Source organism: Anopheles coluzzii, chromosome 3 (assembly GCF_943734685.1).
Source record: "Anopheles coluzzii chromosome 3, AcolN3, whole genome shotgun sequence".
Lineage (NCBI taxonomy): Eukaryota > Metazoa > Arthropoda > Insecta > Diptera > Culicidae > Anopheles > Anopheles coluzzii.
This window is the reverse complement of record NC_064671.1, coordinates 46,006,524-46,024,868: the sequence shown is the minus strand read 5'-3', so window position 1 is coordinate 46,024,868 and position 18,345 is coordinate 46,006,524. Positions and strand designations below refer to the sequence as shown.

At 45.0% G+C, this 18,345-nt stretch overlaps 3 protein-coding genes across 3 annotated transcripts; 1 reads left to right on the top strand and 2 right to left on the bottom strand.

Moving 5' to 3' along the window:
- Positions 1-58: 58 nt before the first annotated feature.
- On the top strand, positions 59-3,926 carry LOC125907465 (uncharacterized). Its single transcript, XM_049609962.1, has 3 exons — positions 59-443; positions 872-942; positions 1,009-3,926. The coding sequence occupies exon 3, from the start codon at positions 1,037-1,039 to the stop codon at positions 1,847-1,849; it is 813 nt and encodes a 270-aa protein (XP_049465919.1). The 5' UTR covers positions 59-443; positions 872-942; positions 1,009-1,036; the 3' UTR covers positions 1,850-3,926.
- On the bottom strand, positions 3,361-9,854 carry LOC120958387 (cullin-associated NEDD8-dissociated protein 1). Its single transcript, XM_040381146.2, has 8 exons — positions 9,241-9,854; positions 8,519-8,688; positions 7,623-8,289; positions 7,291-7,549; positions 5,816-7,217; positions 4,840-5,729; positions 4,600-4,746; positions 3,361-4,485 (listed from the first exon to the last, which is right to left on the bottom strand). The coding sequence occupies exons 1-8, from the start codon at positions 9,274-9,276 to the stop codon at positions 4,340-4,342; spliced, it is 3,717 nt and encodes a 1,238-aa protein (XP_040237080.1). The 5' UTR covers positions 9,277-9,854; the 3' UTR covers positions 3,361-4,339.
- Positions 9,855-11,869: 2,015 nt separating this feature from the next.
- On the bottom strand, positions 11,870-16,941 carry LOC120956339 (Golgi phosphoprotein 3 homolog sauron). The gene is made up of 4 exons (XM_040377721.2): positions 15,899-16,941; positions 14,709-14,955; positions 14,332-14,507; positions 11,870-14,196 (listed from the first exon to the last, which is right to left on the bottom strand). The coding sequence occupies exons 1-4, from the start codon at positions 16,100-16,102 to the stop codon at positions 13,948-13,950; spliced, it is 876 nt and encodes a 291-aa protein (XP_040233655.1). The 5' UTR covers positions 16,103-16,941; the 3' UTR covers positions 11,870-13,947.
- Positions 16,942-18,345: the final 1,404 nt, after the last annotated feature.

The window sequence follows — 18,345 nt, the reverse complement described above, 5'->3', positions numbered from 1 at the left end:
ACGAAGAGAACACATTTTGCCTAAAAAAAAATAGGAAATAGGAGTCATGTTTAATTAAAAAGTGTAATTGATGAATTGGGTTGGCGTTGAAGTAGCTTATTTTTTTTATTTTTAAGCCACATATTTTACTATCACATCATGTGTCATTTCGTTCATCAAATGTCAAGCTGGTAAAGCAATATGGCTGCTGGGTCATGATTGTGTGACCTGGGAGGATTCTTTTGAAGCTGCAAATATCGTTAGTCGCGGGTATTGAGGAAATATTCGTGGAACTGTGCGCGCATTCTGTATTGCCGGTTCGCAAGACTGCGTGCGTTTCTACACAAGGAGAGCCAAGAAAGAATAGCAGAGGACTCGAATAAACTTGACACTACTGTGAATGTGGTGTGGTGTATGGTCATTAAAGTTCCACATGCCTGGAAAAGGCCAATCAACAACTGCAGGTATGTGTTTCCCAAATTTACCTCAACGTATCTGACGCTATGTCCTGTAGAAATGATTCCATAGTTCACAACTACTCATAGTTGATCGTAAGAAATCATCCAAGTATGATAATTGCAGAATAATATGTGTAAATCCGCACCTCGCTCTTTGAACAGAATTGATAAGTTACGTGGATGACCCATTATCTTTATTCTTGCTGAACTATGTTGACGAATCCACCGTAGTTTCTCAGAACCGATTCGTTTTGGATCGTCCTTCGCGATCATGTCTTAGTATTAGTGTCCTTCGTACACGAGGCGAGGAACTCTTCTCGCTATCGTCGATTTTTGGAGCGGTCGTTCTGAAGAACTTTTTAACAAACGTTAGAACGTCATTGACGACATCGTTATTTTGTGTAATGAAATGCAATGTTCTTTCTTTGTTTCAGCTTTAGTGGTATTTCAGTTTTGCAGATTTTAGTGAATTTTACAACCCAACTTTTACGATTTCTTTTGCAAGGTAAAGGCATATCGTTGTATTCCTCAGATACAGATCTAACTTTTTTTTCGCATTTGCGTCTTTCAGTGCTGCTTGTTTGTCCGTCCTCAGCGCAATGGCATCTCCGGTAAGGTTTGTCGATAAATGTGTCCAGGTGGACATGGTGTACGGCGACGAGCACGACCCAGTTGCATCAACGAGCTGGGTTGCTAAGATCAATGCAAAGCCGTCCTCACAGCTTCCACCGGCACATTCGTGCGAGGAATCGCAGCAATCGGCGTTAGTACCGCTGCACAAAAACCTGGCCATGTTGAATGAGAAGTTAGCTGATCTTGAAGAACCATTGCATTGCGTTATCAGGAAGCTAGATTGGATATTTACAAAATATGGTGAGGCGTTCGCTAACCTTTCATTTCTGCACGATACTATGCTGATGCAAGGTAATGCCGCCAAACCTTTCACATTGACGTACTTGAACAGCATTAGAATAGCGCTCTTTTCTTGCGATTTGGTATGTCACAATGTTGACCTGAGGGCTTTGGGCAAAAGCATGAAGTATCTTAATACAAAGTTTGTAGAATATGTGAAAACCATCGATTCCTATTTACCAGATTCAGCTCCCAACGATTTGTTTGCTATAAAGCTGCTAGTGATCACCAAAACGATCATGCATTCTCTAGATAGGGAGTTAAAGCAGATCAGAGTACGACTGGAAGACGTCCTGAACGCATTAGACCTGATCGGTGTGCTGCAGTGTGACATGCTGTCAGTAGTCGATATACTAATTAAGAGTAAATTAGACGATTCGCCGGAAGGATTTCCGAATCGAATGAATAATGTAAATTTCGGGAAGGATTGGTTTGATGATGAATATCGTTGTTTTCTTGATATGATCGAGTGGATTTACGACCGGACCGAAATCTGTTAAGAACTAACTGTATTAAGTTTGATAATAGAGGTTTTTTCTGAGAATTTGAATTTGAATCCGACGAATATGAATTAGAATGTTAAACATTTTTACTTTTCCGTTGTTTTTTGTTATTAATTGAAGATCTACTACCTGAATTATATTTCGAAATACATGATATCTGAAGTCACATTTGTATTGTTTGAGTTTTTAGTTATCCTGCCGAAAACTGGTACAGTTACCCTATCTGAATTCACATTTATATTGTTTGAGTTTTTAAATACTGCAACGTAACAGTAAATTGAATACTTTGGGTTTTCTTATAACACATCATGGAAACAAGCTCTGTATGGACAGGGCCTTCCATGTTAGAATTTCTAAATTAGTCACAATTTTTAGATTCAACTCATTCACGCTCTGTGCCGGCTAGTGGCTCCCTCTTTTTGGATTCAAATTACTCAATCTGTGCACCGGCTAACACTAGTACTAATCGCAAAAAGATATTATGTCATACTAGTACATACTAATCGGCACAGAGAGTGAGTGTAAGGTATTGATCCTCAATGTATTAGTAAAAGGATATGCATTTTGTAATGAATCTTAAAAGAGAGTAAAACATTACAATTATTATATTCACTCTCATATTCTGATTCAAATCACTTAAAAGAGCGAGTTTTCGCATCTCTAATCTTGAAGGTTCTGTTATACCTCTTTTGAGATTTTGTTCCTGCTTTTAGTCGCAGTCCGGAATACGACATTACTCTTATTTAGTGTTGTAAGGCTCTTTGACCCGAAGCTGAATAACCAGAATTAGCTCGTTGTATTACAGCACTTCCAAGATCACCGGTAGTAGCTTCCACGTTTAATTCTCTACGTTCGTTACGTTCAAAGAAGACTAAACGAGCTTCGTTTGCAAATCGTCATATACTAGTGATGGATGGGTCGACCCGAACTTTCCGGGTCGGAGCCATCTGTAAGCGACCCGGAGTCGTTCGGGCCGATCCGAAAGGTACAAGTATGTTCAGTAAGTGCAACTACTCCAGTAGGTGCGAGAAAGCATAAGCGACTCCGACCTGTTGGTGCAGAGTTCGGGTCGGATCGAGTCAAAATAGGTTTAACACGGCTCCACCCGACCCGAACTCGGAATGAACCCACCTTGGACCGACCCGACCCAAACTCGCTGCACCAACGGGTCGGAGTCGCTTATGCTTTCTCGCACCTACTCATCATTCGGGTCGACCCGAACTCGCTGCACCCGCGGGTCGGATTTGATTCCGATTCCGACCTTGCGCACCCGCTGCACCCAAGGGTTGGAATCGATTCCGACTGGCTGGCACCCGACTCCGGGTCGGATCGTGAAATGAATCGTATGACCCAACACTAATCACTATCATTTATATCTTTCCAAACGAATCTACTTCTCTGACAAAATTTTATGTACCTTATGTTACATCCCGAATAACTTCTCTAGCTGAATGTTACTCACCTACAACCGGTTGTTCGGAACAGAATGAACAACAATCTAAAACAAATATGCTGTCAATTAAATTTGTTCATTTATTCATAGTGTTTACATTATCATGTTCATTCTCATTCTCCTTTCATAATTTTCCTCAATTTCATTCTCGCTTCAAATAGTCGGACTCGTGCTCGAGCCGTCAATCAGAATCGGTTCTGTTCGTACCGTTCGTACGGGATCTCGCGCCGCCATTGGTGATCGCTACTTCGGATGGAGATGATGTTGTTGTGGGATGTCGTTTCGGAATTTGCTCAGTTCCGACCATGAGTATATAAATCCGCATCCGACAAAGTGCAGACGTACGTATATTGTTTGCCGTTGTTTACGTAAAAACAAAATGTGTAACGCAGGGGAAAAATAAAAAAAAAGACTTAAAAAGTGATACAAAACAAGAACCAACTATTAACCGGAAGCGGTATCGACCTCGAATTGGAATTTGTTAGTATCTTTTCACCCTTACAAACCCTCCACATACGTTCGGAGTTTCAATCGTTCACATTATAAGCCTCACTTTTGAAACAATGTATAACGCCGGAAAAGAAAAAAAAGAACGCATTTTACCGATGCCTGGTCGTATGCTTTCCTTGCCGAATCCCTACTTACACCTTCACTGGCGGAAATTCTGCTTACTGTGTGTTTGTTTCTTACCGTCCTACATCATCGTTTTTGTTTGTGTTTTGTTAGATCGATCGTACGTTGTGTTGGACATTACATAGAGGATCATCCCGGGGGAGTCCACGACATCATCGTCTAATTCCACTCCGACTACATACTACGCGGGACGACTGTGCATGCAATTGCACACCACAAGGGAAGGATGGCGATGGTAGGCGAGGAGGGGTGCGGGGACAGCAATCATGGCATGAAACGGTTATCGATCGACGTTTCAACGATCAACAGCGAGATGGGTTATGCTTGCGTTCTGACTACTTGTGTTCACCGCCATCATCATCATCATCATCATCCACCTTGCGCTTCTTTGTCCTTTCCACCTAGCTTTGATCCATCGACGTATCCCGCCCATCGATATTGTTGTTCGACTGTCCGGATGAGTCCTTCTGTACCGATTCGAGCAGCGGCTGTAGCTCGGATGAACTGCGGATCAGAATCAAAAACTCCGCCAAGTATATGTTTTTATCTGCACGTGCGGAAAGGGTAAAGAAGAGACGTGTAAATGAGATGAATGAAGAAAGATTAATAATTAATAATAAGATCAGACAATGTGGTTGCACCGGAAAGTCCCACTACTCACCAGCCTTGGGAATTTGCAGCAGTGCGGCGACGGCGCGTAGTGCAGATCTTTTCAATTCATCCTGCTTTTCGTACTCCTGCTTTACCGAGTTGGCCTTCACCTTCAGCGTACAGGTAGCACGCAGCGGCTCTACGAACTGATCGAGTTCTGATAGGAAGTAAAAAAAGAAAATACGTTACACCTGAAATACACCTGTTTGACGAGGAGGAAACGCTTATCCGTCACCCGCCCAATACGTACTTTGCAGAACGGCATTCGGGCAGAGTGCCGCCAGCCGAGCCGTCATAAGATAAGTGAGCATCTTAATATCGTAGTGATCGCGCAACCCCGCCTGCACGTGCTCGAGAAACTGCATAATGTCTACGCGATCGAGACCCTGCTCCAGCAGCGTGTACATACACTCGAAAGCCGCTTTCCGGATGTCGAGCCCATCGTCCACGGTGTGTTTGAACGGACCCATCTCCACCTCCCGGATCAGCTCCTTCTTCACCTTCGTCTCCGAGTACAGCTGGGGCAGTAGCTCGGGCAGCAGATCGCGCACCAAGCTCGGCTTGTTGTGCACGGCCGAGTTGAACGCAACAAGTGCCACACGCCGCACCGACGGTTCCGGATCCTGCAGCGCGAACAGGAACTGGCCAATACATTGCCTCAGCAGCGGATCGATCGGCTGTGGCTGATCGGAGATGGTGAACTTGATCGCCGATACGACGGCGGTGCGCATCAGGGCGCTCTCGCTTTGTAGCGCCATTTGGAGCCGCGGGAGCAGCTCCTCGGGGTTCACCAGCACCAGCTTACCGAGACATTCGGCCACCACGTTGCGAGAGCCTTCTTCCGAGCATTCGCAGTGTTTGAAGAGCTGCGTCCAGATCGACGGTACGGACGGGAGCAGCTGCTCCAGGCCGGCCTTGCTGGTGGACAGCGACGAAATTAACTCCTTCAATGAGTGCAGAAGCAGATATTGGCGTTTCGGCTGTGCCTCGATCTCGTTCAGTATGAAGGGCAGATAGTGATTGAGATTGCCGACGGCGATTGCACCGAGCGCATGGCTTGCGGCACCCTTCACGTCCTCGGACGACGCCGAGAAACAGTTCAGGATCGTTTGTGCTAGTGTGTCGATCGTGTGCAGATTGCTGGAAGTGGGAGAGGAAAAATAATTCATTAATTACTCAGTAAAAAAACACTTCGAAAGATATTTCGAGTGCTTCCTGAAACTTACAAGTGACGGCCAATTTCTCCAATCGTCAGCAAGTAGAACATAAGGTGCGAATCATTGCGACGGTTCTGGATTTCGCGCAGAAACTCTCCTGCCACCGTCAGTGCCTCGTTTGGCACCTGCAGAGTCAGTGCGGCAATGCACTTTGCCAGCGAATGGTACGCCTGCTTGTGGAGTGGGCTGCCACCGTGCTGCTGCTGATTGTATACCGGATTCATCAGCATCCCTAGCAGATGACGGTAGCTCAGCCCCGGCAGTTGCGCTTGCACAAGCGCCTGGAACAGCTTCAGCGTACAGTTCAGTGCCGTACCTTGCAGCAGCGGTGAGCGCACCAGCGTCATCACTTCCTGCAAAATCTGCTCGTGCACCCCAACCAGTGCCTCCGGTTGCTGGCGGGCCACGGAAGTAAGCAGCACGAGCGAAAGCTGTGCCACGTGCAGGTCCGATTCGCTCAGCAACGGGGGCACTTCTCCCACGGCACCGCGCAGCAGCTTCGGGTCCAGGAATTGGCTGTAGTGCGTCACGAGCGTATCCAGAAGGGTGAGCGAGTTGAGCTTCAGCGCACGTTGATTTTTACGCAGGAACGACCCCAGCACCGGTATAACCTCGCCGATGATCGGGCTTAGATTGACGCGCAGCGGTGACGCCGCGATCATGGTCAGTGCTTTGACCGAGCTTAATCGCGTCACCTCGTTTCGCAAACGCTCCATGAACAGTGGCAAACAGGTGACCAGCTCCGTCTGCAGCACATCGCCCATGTTGGCTATGATCTGGCCCATACAGGCGATCGCCCGTTCCTTCACCTCCTGGTCAACCTCGGGCGAGCGAAGCTTCTGCAACGTGCTGGTGTACAGCTGACTCACGTACGGCGTAAAATCAAACGTTGTCTGGACGTCGACCGGCCGGATCACCTTCACTAGCTGCTGCAGCACGAGCAGTGCTTCGGTGGCGATCTTGTAGAACGGATCGAACACCGCATTCACGACGAGCGGAACGAGCAGCTGTATGTGCGCATGGAACACCTGCGGATTGTGCCCGACCAGCATACAGTAAACGAACCCGAGGGCGTCGATTTTCATGTTGGAGGTTGAGTTTTTGTCATTCAGCGAGTAGTGGATGCCACTCATCAGCTGATCGATATGGTTCGAAAGTGCCCCGGGCAGTGCGTTCAACAGTTCGCGCAACAGCAGGAAACAATCCTGGCGCGTTTTCACCGACTTTTCGCGCATGAGCGGCTGAACCGCTTTCACGATCGTCGGTACCTGATCGGTCAGCATGCTGATCGGGCCAGGAATTTGCTCCATCGAGTCGGGATCGTGCCCGATATCATCGCCCATGGGGCGGGTCGATTTGAGCAGCGCGATGTACGCGTGGAATATGTCGGACTTGACGTTTTCTTCGCGCTCTGGAGAGATAAAAAAACAGCAGCGATAAGTTAAATCGAAAACAAAACGGTCAGATGGCACAGTTTACGTTACCTTTGAAGCGTGCGATAAGTGCCGGCGAAAGGGTTTTGTAGAATTCCTCCAACAGCTCGTGACGGGTGGAGATGACCGACTCCAAACATTTGGCGGCCGATCGACGCACCTTCCAGCTCATATCGTCGTCATCGCTGTACTCTTCGCTATCAATTTCTTCGTCGTCTTCCATCTCCATTGAGTTGCCACCCTCGCCATCATCTGCCTCGTAGTTGTAGTTAGGATCGTACGTGATGTACTTTAGACAAAGATCAACGATCTGTTTGGGTATACAATGAGCACAAATTAGCACAGCTTGCTTATGCTAAAGCAGCGCGTTTGAGGACACCTACCGTCGGAATATGCGGCATGATCGCTTCCGGACAGCGCTGCACGAACGCTTCACACGCCTGCAGACAGAACTCGCGCAACTCGTCGTCATCCCGCAAGCTGTACTGATTGAGCAGAAACATGACGCGCTCGATGTGGTTGCACAGCCGATGGCCGGCCTGCCGGCAGATCGCCGCCAAACACTGGATGTAGGTCCGAATCGTGCCGGGATTTTGCGGCTTCTCCAGCCCGTCGAGCAAGTGTTCGATCACCTTGTTGTACGCGTTGTTGTTGCAGGTGGTCAACAGGTGGGACAGCGCAACAATCGTGCGCTTCCGGACGGCCTGCCGGGCGGAACCGAGCTGCGGCACGAGCGCCTTCAGGATGAGCTCGTGGAACGGTACCAGCAGATCGCCGAAGCGCGACAGCAGATCCGACAGTATGTCCAACGCTTCGAGCTGCACCGAAACGTCCTCCTTCTCGATCGCCACGCTCAGCTTGCCGGTGATACGCTGGCAAACGTTCGGCACGAGCGAGTTGGACGACTGTGGCAGCTCCGATATGACCGTCTTCAGACCGATGCTCGAGATGTCACGCAGCTGTTCGTTGTTCGACACCATGTTGGCGCACAGCAGGTCCACAATCGTTTCCACCTGATTTTCCTTCACTTTGTTTACCAACGGCCCCAGGCTGCAATATCAACAAAAAATAAACTTTAATTTTGACCTAGCAGCAGCAAGCAAGCATAATGGAATTATGAAATGCGTTTCGCATTTCATTCTGTTTCCCCGTTGCCACTGTCGGTATGTTTGCCAATCGCGGGAGGGATTGTTTTGATGATTTGCAAATACACATACAGGGTCGCGAGCAACAACATAACCTCAACAGTTGGCAAACGACGCGATAAATGCACACGTACCATTTCACCGCAAGATTCTGCACCTCGCCGTTCTTGTCCTCCAGCAGGCGAAGCACCATACGGACGACTTTCTTCTCCGATTCATCGTCGAGCTTGATGCTGTCCTTTTGTAGCTCCGTCATCAGATCGTTGGTCGCCATAAAGCGAAAGTCCTTATCATTGGACGTCATCTGGTGGCAGCGCAGGAGCCGGCGGCACGGGGGGCGGGGAAATCATAGTCAAAAATAATTAGTAAGATACAAACAATCCAAAAAGATCGCACATAGCATGCTGGGATGATTTTGGGTATTTCGAAGAGCAATGTTTGTTGATGTTTGTTACATGATGAAGCATCATCTCCATGGGATCAATAGATTTGGAGGGGGTTGCTAGTAGGATTTTGTAATCTCATTGCGGCTCTGTAAGCTGTCAATGGCTTTGCCAACAAAAGAAAATAGCGCACACATACACACACGCGGAAGGATAGCTGCGAATGTTTCTTCTCGTCTGAAGGACTTTCCGCTTTCGTCGATACAGATCGAACACTTCTTGATACGCGCACATTTTACTACTGCGAGCCAAAGATTCTCGACGGAGACACACGACACGAATTGGTGCATGCTGATTGTTTTTTTTCTGTATGCGGCAGACGGCGGAAGGAGAACGGGGGCCGGATGTTCCGGGGTTTTGGGACTCTTCGGGCAATAATGTTAGTAGCTTATTCAACATATGGATATATTCACCTTCTCCAGCAGATTCGCTATCTGATACGACGCCATTCTGATGAGTTGCTGCCGCTAGTGCTACACTGGTTTTAATAATCCAACAGGAAATTGTGTTGTGGCTGCCGAAAAAAACACACACACGCAACGTAAAACACGATGACACTTTGATGAGAGAAACTGGTACGAAAAGGTGCGATATTTTGTTGCCGTGTCCTTAAACGTCGTAATGTTGTATCGCGGTACGCTACAGCTAATTCTTTCCTTTGGCGACAAATACGCGTGATTTGCACCACGAGCAGAGGTCGATTTGTTGCACCACGAAGAAAAGTTTTGCTGCTGATTCCCGAAATCAATTTGACATTTGCACACACACACACACCGACACGGGAGCAGCGGAGAATGGCACGAAGCACACGGCACTCGCTGCTTTGGCTAGTCGTGACCAGTGACGGCAACTGAAAATTGTACAGTTTGCAAATGCGGGTTAGCTCTATTCGCGATTGCAAAATTTTCTTCTAGTGGACAATGGAAATTGAGAAACAGGACAGCGTTTTGCTCAAGATTTTCTTCTACACTTGCTGATCTTGCTGATTCTCTCAGCCACACTCACGCACACATGTACGGTTTCAAATGACAGAACACGCATATAAATGTGTATATATGCACGCATACAAACTACACACACACATACTCACGTATCATGACAGTTGGTTTATTTACAGGTTGGTGCACCGCGATTTATTTGACAGTAGCAAAAAATTAACCTTTTTGTCAACGCCCAACGCGATAGACGACAATGAGCTACAGTCTTTCCCCGAGTTACGCGAATAATGCGTTCCGGAGACATTCGCGTAACTCGGATTTTCGCGTAAGTCGAATATCACGTTTTACAGTAAAAATATACTTTCTTTATCATGATTTTTGATTGAATTTAGTTCATTTATGTAATTTATCATTTATTTGATTCAATTGGTGAGGAGAATTCAGTTATTTCTGACTTTTTAGTGAATTAAAATTTTGAAATATTGCTAATTATTTTTCATTTGACAATTGATGGAGAAAATTGTACTGATTTGACATCTGAACTGTCAAAAATAAAAAATTCGCGTAACTCGAATTCGCGTAACTCGAGTGTCGCGTAACTCGGGGAAAGACTGTATGAACTAAAAACAAAAAAAACTATATTTTTTCTATCCGTGAAGCCATGCATTTTGTACGAGCTATAATGCAAATACATGCAGCGGGAAGTGCCATGTATTCGGCTACCTTTTATCCAGGGGTTGGTTTATTCGTGCTGTTCGGAAATGACAGGCTGTTTGATTGACTGAGAAATAGGTTTGAAAAACCCGTTAATAGACAATAGTTTCATCATCAAAAATACTATAACTCGGAACATCAACTGTGATCGGTTGCCTCGCCCTCAAACATCGTTTCTCCATATCATAAAAAAGACAAAAAGCAGAATCCAGATTCATTACATGGATTTTCACGTTCGATTTTCGTAAAAGTGATGGTTGCGATACCATTCAGAACGGATGTAATGCTATGCCCCGTGAGAGTTCTGGCTAGGTCCTGCCTGCTTCAGGAGTGTCCGAAACCGCCTTCGCCTGTCCTGGCCTTAATGGCGGACAATTTCACGCTATCTTGCCACCTCATTTTGGGCCTACCACATCTCCTTTGTCCTTCTGGAAGTCCTAAAAAGACTTTACGGGCTGGGTCGTCCGTTTCCACTCTAAGCGAAACCACTTTTGCAACATACTTGACTTAATTTTAACACTATGTTGAATATACTTGATTTCTACAAAATAAACATAAAAACAGAATAAGATAACATATAATTATAATGATAATTCAAAATCCAACTAGAGGTTGCAGATTACAAAGCTTATTTGTGGTGACAAAAATGGGCCGACTGCACAAACTAAAAATCAAACGAAATGAAAATTTATCGGACATTCTGAAAAAATGATTCTAGGCCTTCATAAAATATATTATCGATAGAAAAAAGTAATCAACGTAACTGAAGTAATCTAGGGCCGGTCTGGTGGTACAGTCGTCAACTCGTACGACTTAACAACATGCCCGTCATGGGTTCAAGCCCCGAATAGACCATGCTCCTCCCATACGTAGGACTGACTATCCTGCTACGGTAACAAAAAGTCACTGAAAGCCAAGCCCACTTCACTAGTGGGTACAGGCAGGCCTTGACCGGCCGTGGTTGTTGTGCATAAAAGAAGAAGAACTGAAGTACAGTCTGTTCCCGAGTTACGCGGTTTCTGCGTTCCCAACGAATCCGCGTAAATCGAATATCCGCGTAAGTCGAATTTCACATTTTTTGACTAAATTACTATAGATTATTCGGAGTTTTTTTTATTTAATTTAGTACTTTTATACACTTTATCATTTATTTGATATGATTCGTGCATAAAATTCTAATATTTCCGGCTTTTAAGCGGTTTTAATTTTTTAGCAAAAATGCAATTCATACCGAACTTGAAGCAAATTGTACTGAATTCACATTTGATCTGTCAAATTTAGAAAACCGCGTATATCCGAATCCGCGTAAGTCGAGAACCGTGTAACTCGGGAACAGACTGTAACTACAAAAAAGGGGATTGGCTGAATTGTCCAAAGAAAAGCATGTGTATATTGTTAAAGACTTTAACCAATTTATATTTTTATTTCTTTACATATCTTGTTTTACTTATTTACGTTAACAATAGGTTCGACACCCCCACTGCACTCTGTCTGTTTCGCTATGTACAATTTTCTGTTGTTCATTTAAATCCGTTGCAATTGTAAGGAAAAAAGACCCATTTTAACACAGCATGTGTGCGACCCCGCATACATCGTACTCCAGAGTGTTTTATGGAACCGTACTGTCATCGTGTGGTTTTTTGATTTCTATTTCGCCAAAGCCCTGAACCTAAAACGAACGCTTTGCTTCCTTACAGTAATACATACTATCGCTAAATACATCATATATAGATTGTAAAAAAGCCCAGTAACATAAATTTCACTAAAAAAACACAACGCAAAACAAATAGAGAAAGTATACCATTAATCTTAAACACGATAGTGAAGAATGTTTCGAACTGTTTTACAAGTAATTTGAATTGCACGTTCGCTGCTCCCGTATTTGATCCAGGTTAATGAAAAATATTATTTTTTTTTCGCCACTAGCTGGATGCATGGGAATCGGAATTCTGGTGATGTTAAGACGAAATTAAATCGTATCGTATTCTTGAACGTTTATTTGCGGGCTTGGCATTTCCTTACTGACGTGATAATATATGCGCTACAGCAACGATTAGCTATGCTTCTATTGCTATAGATAGTTTGAAAATTGTTTAACTAGCAGATGTGTAAAAAAAGGGTTGTACCTCTCCCCCCCCCCCACTCGGTTGGTTTACGAAGAACTTTGCCGGCTTATTATAATTACCTTGTTCTCTATTCTGTGTTCATAAAATCAGCTATGAAATGTTTAAATAAAAGTATTGCTGCTTCACGGATTTCATTGCGTGCGTCAAACCAATGCTAAACGTTTTATCACGTGTACGATCAACTGAATGAAATCGTAGGTAAAAGTTGCTTGATTTCCCATCCTTATAAGTGTCCATGCAAGTGTCGTAGAACAATAGGCAGCGAATAGAACCTAACTGTGGCTTTACTTAACAATAAAACAATAATTGGTCTGTAACCCTGCAAAGGAGACCATTCTAACTGAAGACGAGTAGTTTAGTAACAATTGCTTGACCGTGGTAATAGAATGTTGTGGATAAATTAAATCGTCTCAGCATGAGTCTATTCCATGGGGATTTACTGCATCAAATGAACGTTTGATCGTTGGTGGAATAGCTTATATTGAAGCGCGTTACAAAAGTGCACACTTACGAAGAGTGCACGTACACTGTATTCTTGAACACCGAAAGTTACGAAACTTTATGTGCTTTTGTTGTTGTTGTTGTGTGTAATCGGCCCCGTGTCGAGGGCACGTATCGGGCGCTGTATCATTTGAAATTGCTTGATAATTGTACTTCTTCCTGCGGTACACAACGGTGAGTACGAAATCGTTTACAATTTTGCCCATTATTATTGTATCGTATCTCAGCTCAGACTGTGCTCATACGTTAGTGCTTAGAATATTACTTTGTCGAAGCAAAATGCCTTATTAACAATTTACCTTGCATGTTCCAAACAACTAAAAATCACAATTCTATCCATCCGATTCTATTCTGTTACACTTGCGCGCTCACACATCGGGCAATCGTGGCAAGTCGTTGTGTCAATCAATTTGTGTTTGCAACTTGCGCTTTCCTTCCTGTTCTCTTTACTAAGTGGTCCCTTCTATTGGCCACAACATCTAGGAGCTGGGAGATGTATTAGTGCACTTTGGGAAAACGCTTCGCACAACCGAAAGCGATCGGTAAAACCCATCACAATGAGCAGCGAATTGTCGTACTAGTGCTGCCTTATTTTGCACCCACTCACTGTTCTTCTCCGGCGGTGTGCAACACACGAAGCGAACGGAGATCTGTTTGAAAGTCGGTGAGGGGACTACTATGGTATATTCCTGCTCACATACCACATTCGTTGCCGTTGGGTTACACGCTCGTGAAGCACTGTTTGCCTATTGCTCTTTCTTCCACCCGCAGCAGTGGCATTGTAATGGGGGGTCGTCGGCATTATTGCGGCTAGGCAGAATTAGGAAGGGGTTGGCTTATCTTACTTGGTAAAGGCCGCAAAGACGGCCCAAATCACTTCGTTGGCGTTCGATTTGGCGGATTCCGCCTCAAAGTCCAGATCGAGCAGCTCTCTCACCCGCCGCATCGCCAGCTCGTAATCGTCATCGTTGAGCGGTGCAAAGGCATTCTCCAAGACGTCGCTCGCGTGAGCCAGCAGTATCAGCGCTAGCATTCGCTTGCCAATCCGCTGAGGATCGTTGACCCATTTCGTTAGTACCGCATCCTGTATCTGTGGACGTGCAGGGGCAACCCCAAACAAAAAACCGGAAGAAAGAGCAAGATTAAATCCACCAGATTTTTTTTGGTGTGCGTGTGCTTCGTTCCGGACGGACGGTTTCCGCATCCAAATCTACACAGCACTTACCTTCTTTACCAACCGGCACTTGATAACGTTATCAGTTAGTGGATGTGTCGTCATATCGAATAGGAGAAAATTTTGTTTCTCCGTCGTTAGTACACCCTTTTCGACTAAATTCTTGGCTAGCCGCTCGCGCACATTTTTCAGCTGATAGCGTATCTTTAGCGGATTCCATGTTTCCCCTGTACAACGAACAAACGGTACAGTGATTAGTAGAATGTTTGTTTGTGTGTATGTATGCGTGTGTGTCTATACATTAAACGGGTTGTCTATACGATTTGCTAGAACCTTCTTCGAAACACTGAGCTCGTGTACTGGGAAGCAAGTTGTGTGTAAAAATGTAAACTATATACTGTAGTTATTCACTGTTTCGTAAAACTTACCGCTCAAATATTCGATCCAGCTCTGAATGGTCTCCGGTGGGCACGTTTCTTTAATATGTTTCAAGGCCTCGTCGAGCAGTACATCACCGGTCGGTGTGTCGGATTTGAGAATGATTTTTCGCGTGCACAAACCCTTCCTTCGCATACCGGCTCGCTCCAGTTCGATACGCCCGCGAAGGCCCAGCTCAATCAGGATACATCCTCGCAACCCGCTCGATATGCAATCGTTCCAGAATGATGTGTAGCCCTGTACGAGGGAACGGACGAAATTTGTTTATTATAAATTTTCTAACAACTAATTTGATTCAACGTTTTCGGTGCGAAAGCAGTTTTAACAAAAAGAAGAGAAAGCAAAACAAGTAACAGCGAATCAACGAGAAACGTGCCAGTGCAGCCGTTTCGTTATTTAAAGAACTGGTTCCATTTACGCAATAACGTTGCTTACTTAAGATGGGGACAGTTTATTGCTGGATGTAAGAACGGCACGTCTTCAATTGACGATAAGCTGTAGAACAAATCATACCGTTGTTGTTTCTGTTTTTACTTCACTCAAACACAACGCACGGTATTCGGTAGATTCCGAGCCGGCAAAAGGAGTGCAGAAATAATGTGTAAACAACGATAAAACCCCATTTTTTCTAACGTTGCGGCAACAGTTGAACAATGCCACATAGCATTCATGGTATGGGTTCGCGCGACGCTGAAGCGATAAGTGCGAATGTGGGCTAATAAAAATCATCATTATTAAAGCCACCGATTCATACTGACAAGGGGAAAATTATCTAATACGAAACGATATTAGTGGACGAGAATTTAGCGACAAAATTGCTTCAAAAGCGTGACAATAGCAAAGTATCACTGACTGATGTTTGCCACTTGGTAGCGAGAAAGATGTGATGTAGAAAAAACATCCCCGTCTATCCATTATGACGATGTGGCGCGTTTGGATTGTGTCACACCACTTAACTTTGCTCGCGAAGGACAAAACATCTATTGCTGTTCCAAAGCATCCGTTTTTAATGGATTGCTGAGGCCTTTGCTCTTCGAATGCAACTGAGATTCCGTGATGTTAATTCTTTTTTGTTCTTGCCCGCTCCCAATCAGTCTCATACTTGCGGCTGGAGGTAGCTTGTCAATGATTATTACTGTCTGCCGCTGCTCGACGTCGTTACCCATCCGACCGCTCTTACCTCCTTATCCTTTAGCCCCAACAGCAGCACCTCTTCCATCAAAGTCAGCCGCGTTTCCTTGGAGTCGCAGTCTTCCATCTCGTCCTCCTTGTCTACTTTGTTGTCCTCCTGGTCGACATTATTTGCCGCGGACGAAGACGATCCTCCGTTCGATTCGGTGTCGCGTGCTTTTACACGTCGCACAAGCCCGTCAGTTCGATTCATCGCTCAGCCGATGCCGTTTTAGGCCGCCGTCCTCGTGGGTATATGATTGTTTTGCGGTGGCGAAGAGTTGTCAGCCTCCGTGCGGGGGGATTGCCGACAGACACCTCACACGGTGGTGGTAGAGGTGAAGGTGCTTGTTGGCCTTTCCTTGCTCTCTGCCCTTTCTACCTGTCCGCTTGCCTTCCTGCCCCACCCGCCCAGCACCAGTTGTGTGTGAGTGTGCACTCTAACTACCGCATACACGATGACCGTGGACACACTTTGGCGTTTGTCACTGGGCACAAGTAGACATGCACACAAACACTGCACCACACACACTCTCACCAAAGTTCCTGCTTTTGCTGGATGGTTACCCTTCGATGTTGATGATACACACACTCGAGATGGCCCGGGCGAAAGTAATCCGCACACATTCAACAACAACAAAACACGGGAAATGGACAACAACGCTTTAACGGTTGCTGCAATGCAGTCAGCGATTCCGAAATCTGTCTCGGTCGTTCGCCTCGTAACGATGAGCTGGGTGGTGTTGGAGTCCAACCAACGTCGCTCTTTGCGTCGCCGTCGTTGTCGTTGTCGTCGTTTGGAGCCCCTTGGCAGCTTTCCAGCCCTTGGTGCTAGTTTTCACATCGAGCCCGGGTTGTTCGCGATCCCACAATTAACGCATTACCAGCGTTCACTTTACTTACAGCTTGCTGAGCCAATTGCAATGAGTTGAATCACCGTGTAGCAGGAAAAGTAAATAATATTCGCCCACTATTTGTGACACGAAACAAGGCAGCGATGACGACTGCTGCAGCAGCAGATAGGAAAAAACATGGCGGATTCGTGGAACGATTCAATTGACAGGATGCTATTCGGGTCTGCTGTCAGCGTGACTTTTGGCTACAAAGACCAAGATTATTTAAATTGCTGTAACCTTGGTGAAGACCCACATAACAATTTTGAACTACAATATTTAGATAGATTTCAAAATAATTATTCCATTAAAAAGTGAAAGCTTCATAGCTTGACCAGCGGCGAGTGTCACTATAAATACGCATGAGTCATATCAACGTCACACGAAGCGTGAACTCAGAAAGTTCCCGCTTGCTTTGTATGACTGAAATCCAGTTTTCGCCAAAGCTTATGCCTCGTATGATGTCCGTATCAGAACTAAACAATTTTGATTTTTCTGCACGAACGCCGCAGGAGCGATTACCGCTACCTTACCGTCTGCTACTCGTAGTCATTTTAGATTGCTTTGCAAAAAAATGTAATAAAGCTGGTGGCGCCATCTGTTGGTGGGATAGCCATACAGTGGAGCTTTCTTCGCTTCGAGAGCTTTCTCCCTCCCTCTGTACTGCAGTATGGTTTTGCATTGAAGTTATGCATTGCTAGAACTTGAACAGGCACACGATTCATTAAAAACTGAAGAAATTGAGATTTCAGCAATGGTCAATGGTATTCCCAAGCGCCATAGATTAAGTTTAAACGACTGGAAAATCAAATATTCATAGAAAAAACGAATGCTCCATAGCTTCACTGGTTTGCTCGATAGATGACGCTTGATAATTATTATTATAATACAGTTCTTTTCCTGCAATATGTTTCGACAAGCTGCATCTAATCATGACCTATATAGCCTTCTAACTTTCCGAGCAAAAATCAATGAAATTGGTCGTGTGGTCAGATACATGGTTATCAACACCATCGATCATTATTCAAATCCCACTTGCTTCTGTACAAATGGTTCACATTGGGGTTTATTATTTAAACAATCGTATCGTCGTTCAAGTTCTAGCGATGCATAACTTCAATGCGGAACCATAAAACAGTACAGTAGGAAGGAGAAAGCTCTCAAAGCGAGGAAAGCGCTCCACTGGTTGAGTATCTCCCAACAGATGGCGCCACTAGCTTTTTTTAATACTATTTTTAGAATGCATGAGTCGTTCACCGTCTGCTAAACGAAGTCTATATTCCGTTTAGGTAGAAAGCTTGAGTCGTTTTAAAATCCGTTTAGTGGTCGTTTAGAGGCAATTTGTGGTAATTGGGATATATCGGAGAACACCTGTAATTTTTCAACATTAATTTTATTTTGTTTATAAAGTTATTTCGCTGTTCAGTTACGCGCAAAACTGCGCCTCCAACAATTTAACGATCAAAATATCAATATTCTCCTGGTATTAAATCAGTTTGACAGACGCAGATAGATTTTGTTTTCAATTTTGACGCTGCGTCGTGCGGTGTTAACGCATGCGATT

Bases quoted from the DNA above. Each gene is read 5' to 3' on its own strand.
- LOC120956339 (XM_040377721.2), bottom strand. From the start codon at position 16,102: ATGAATCGAACTGACGGGCTTGTGCGACGTGTAAAAGCACGCGACACC. The intron at 14,508-14,708 runs GTAAGTTTTACG...TTCGTTGTACAG, and splicing joins CTGGATCGAATATTTGAGCG to GGGAAACATGGAATCCGCTA. The intron at 14,197-14,331 runs GTAAGTGCTGTG...GCACGTCCACAG, and splicing joins AGTGCCGGTTGGTAAAGAAG to ATACAGGATGCGGTACTAAC.
- LOC125907465 (XM_049609962.1), top strand. From the start codon at position 1,037: ATGGCATCTCCGGTAAGGTTTGTCGATAAATGTGTCCAGGTGGACATG.
- LOC120958387 (XM_040381146.2), bottom strand. From the start codon at position 9,276: ATGGCGTCGTATCAGATAGCGAATCTGCTGGAGAAG. The intron at 7,218-7,290 runs GTAACGTAAACT...TTATCTCTCCAG, and splicing joins ACTTATCGCACGCTTCAAAG to AGCGCGAAGAAAACGTCAAG. The intron at 4,747-4,839 runs GTACGTATTGGG...ACTTCCTATCAG, and splicing joins CCCGAATGCCGTTCTGCAAA to AACTCGATCAGTTCGTAGAG.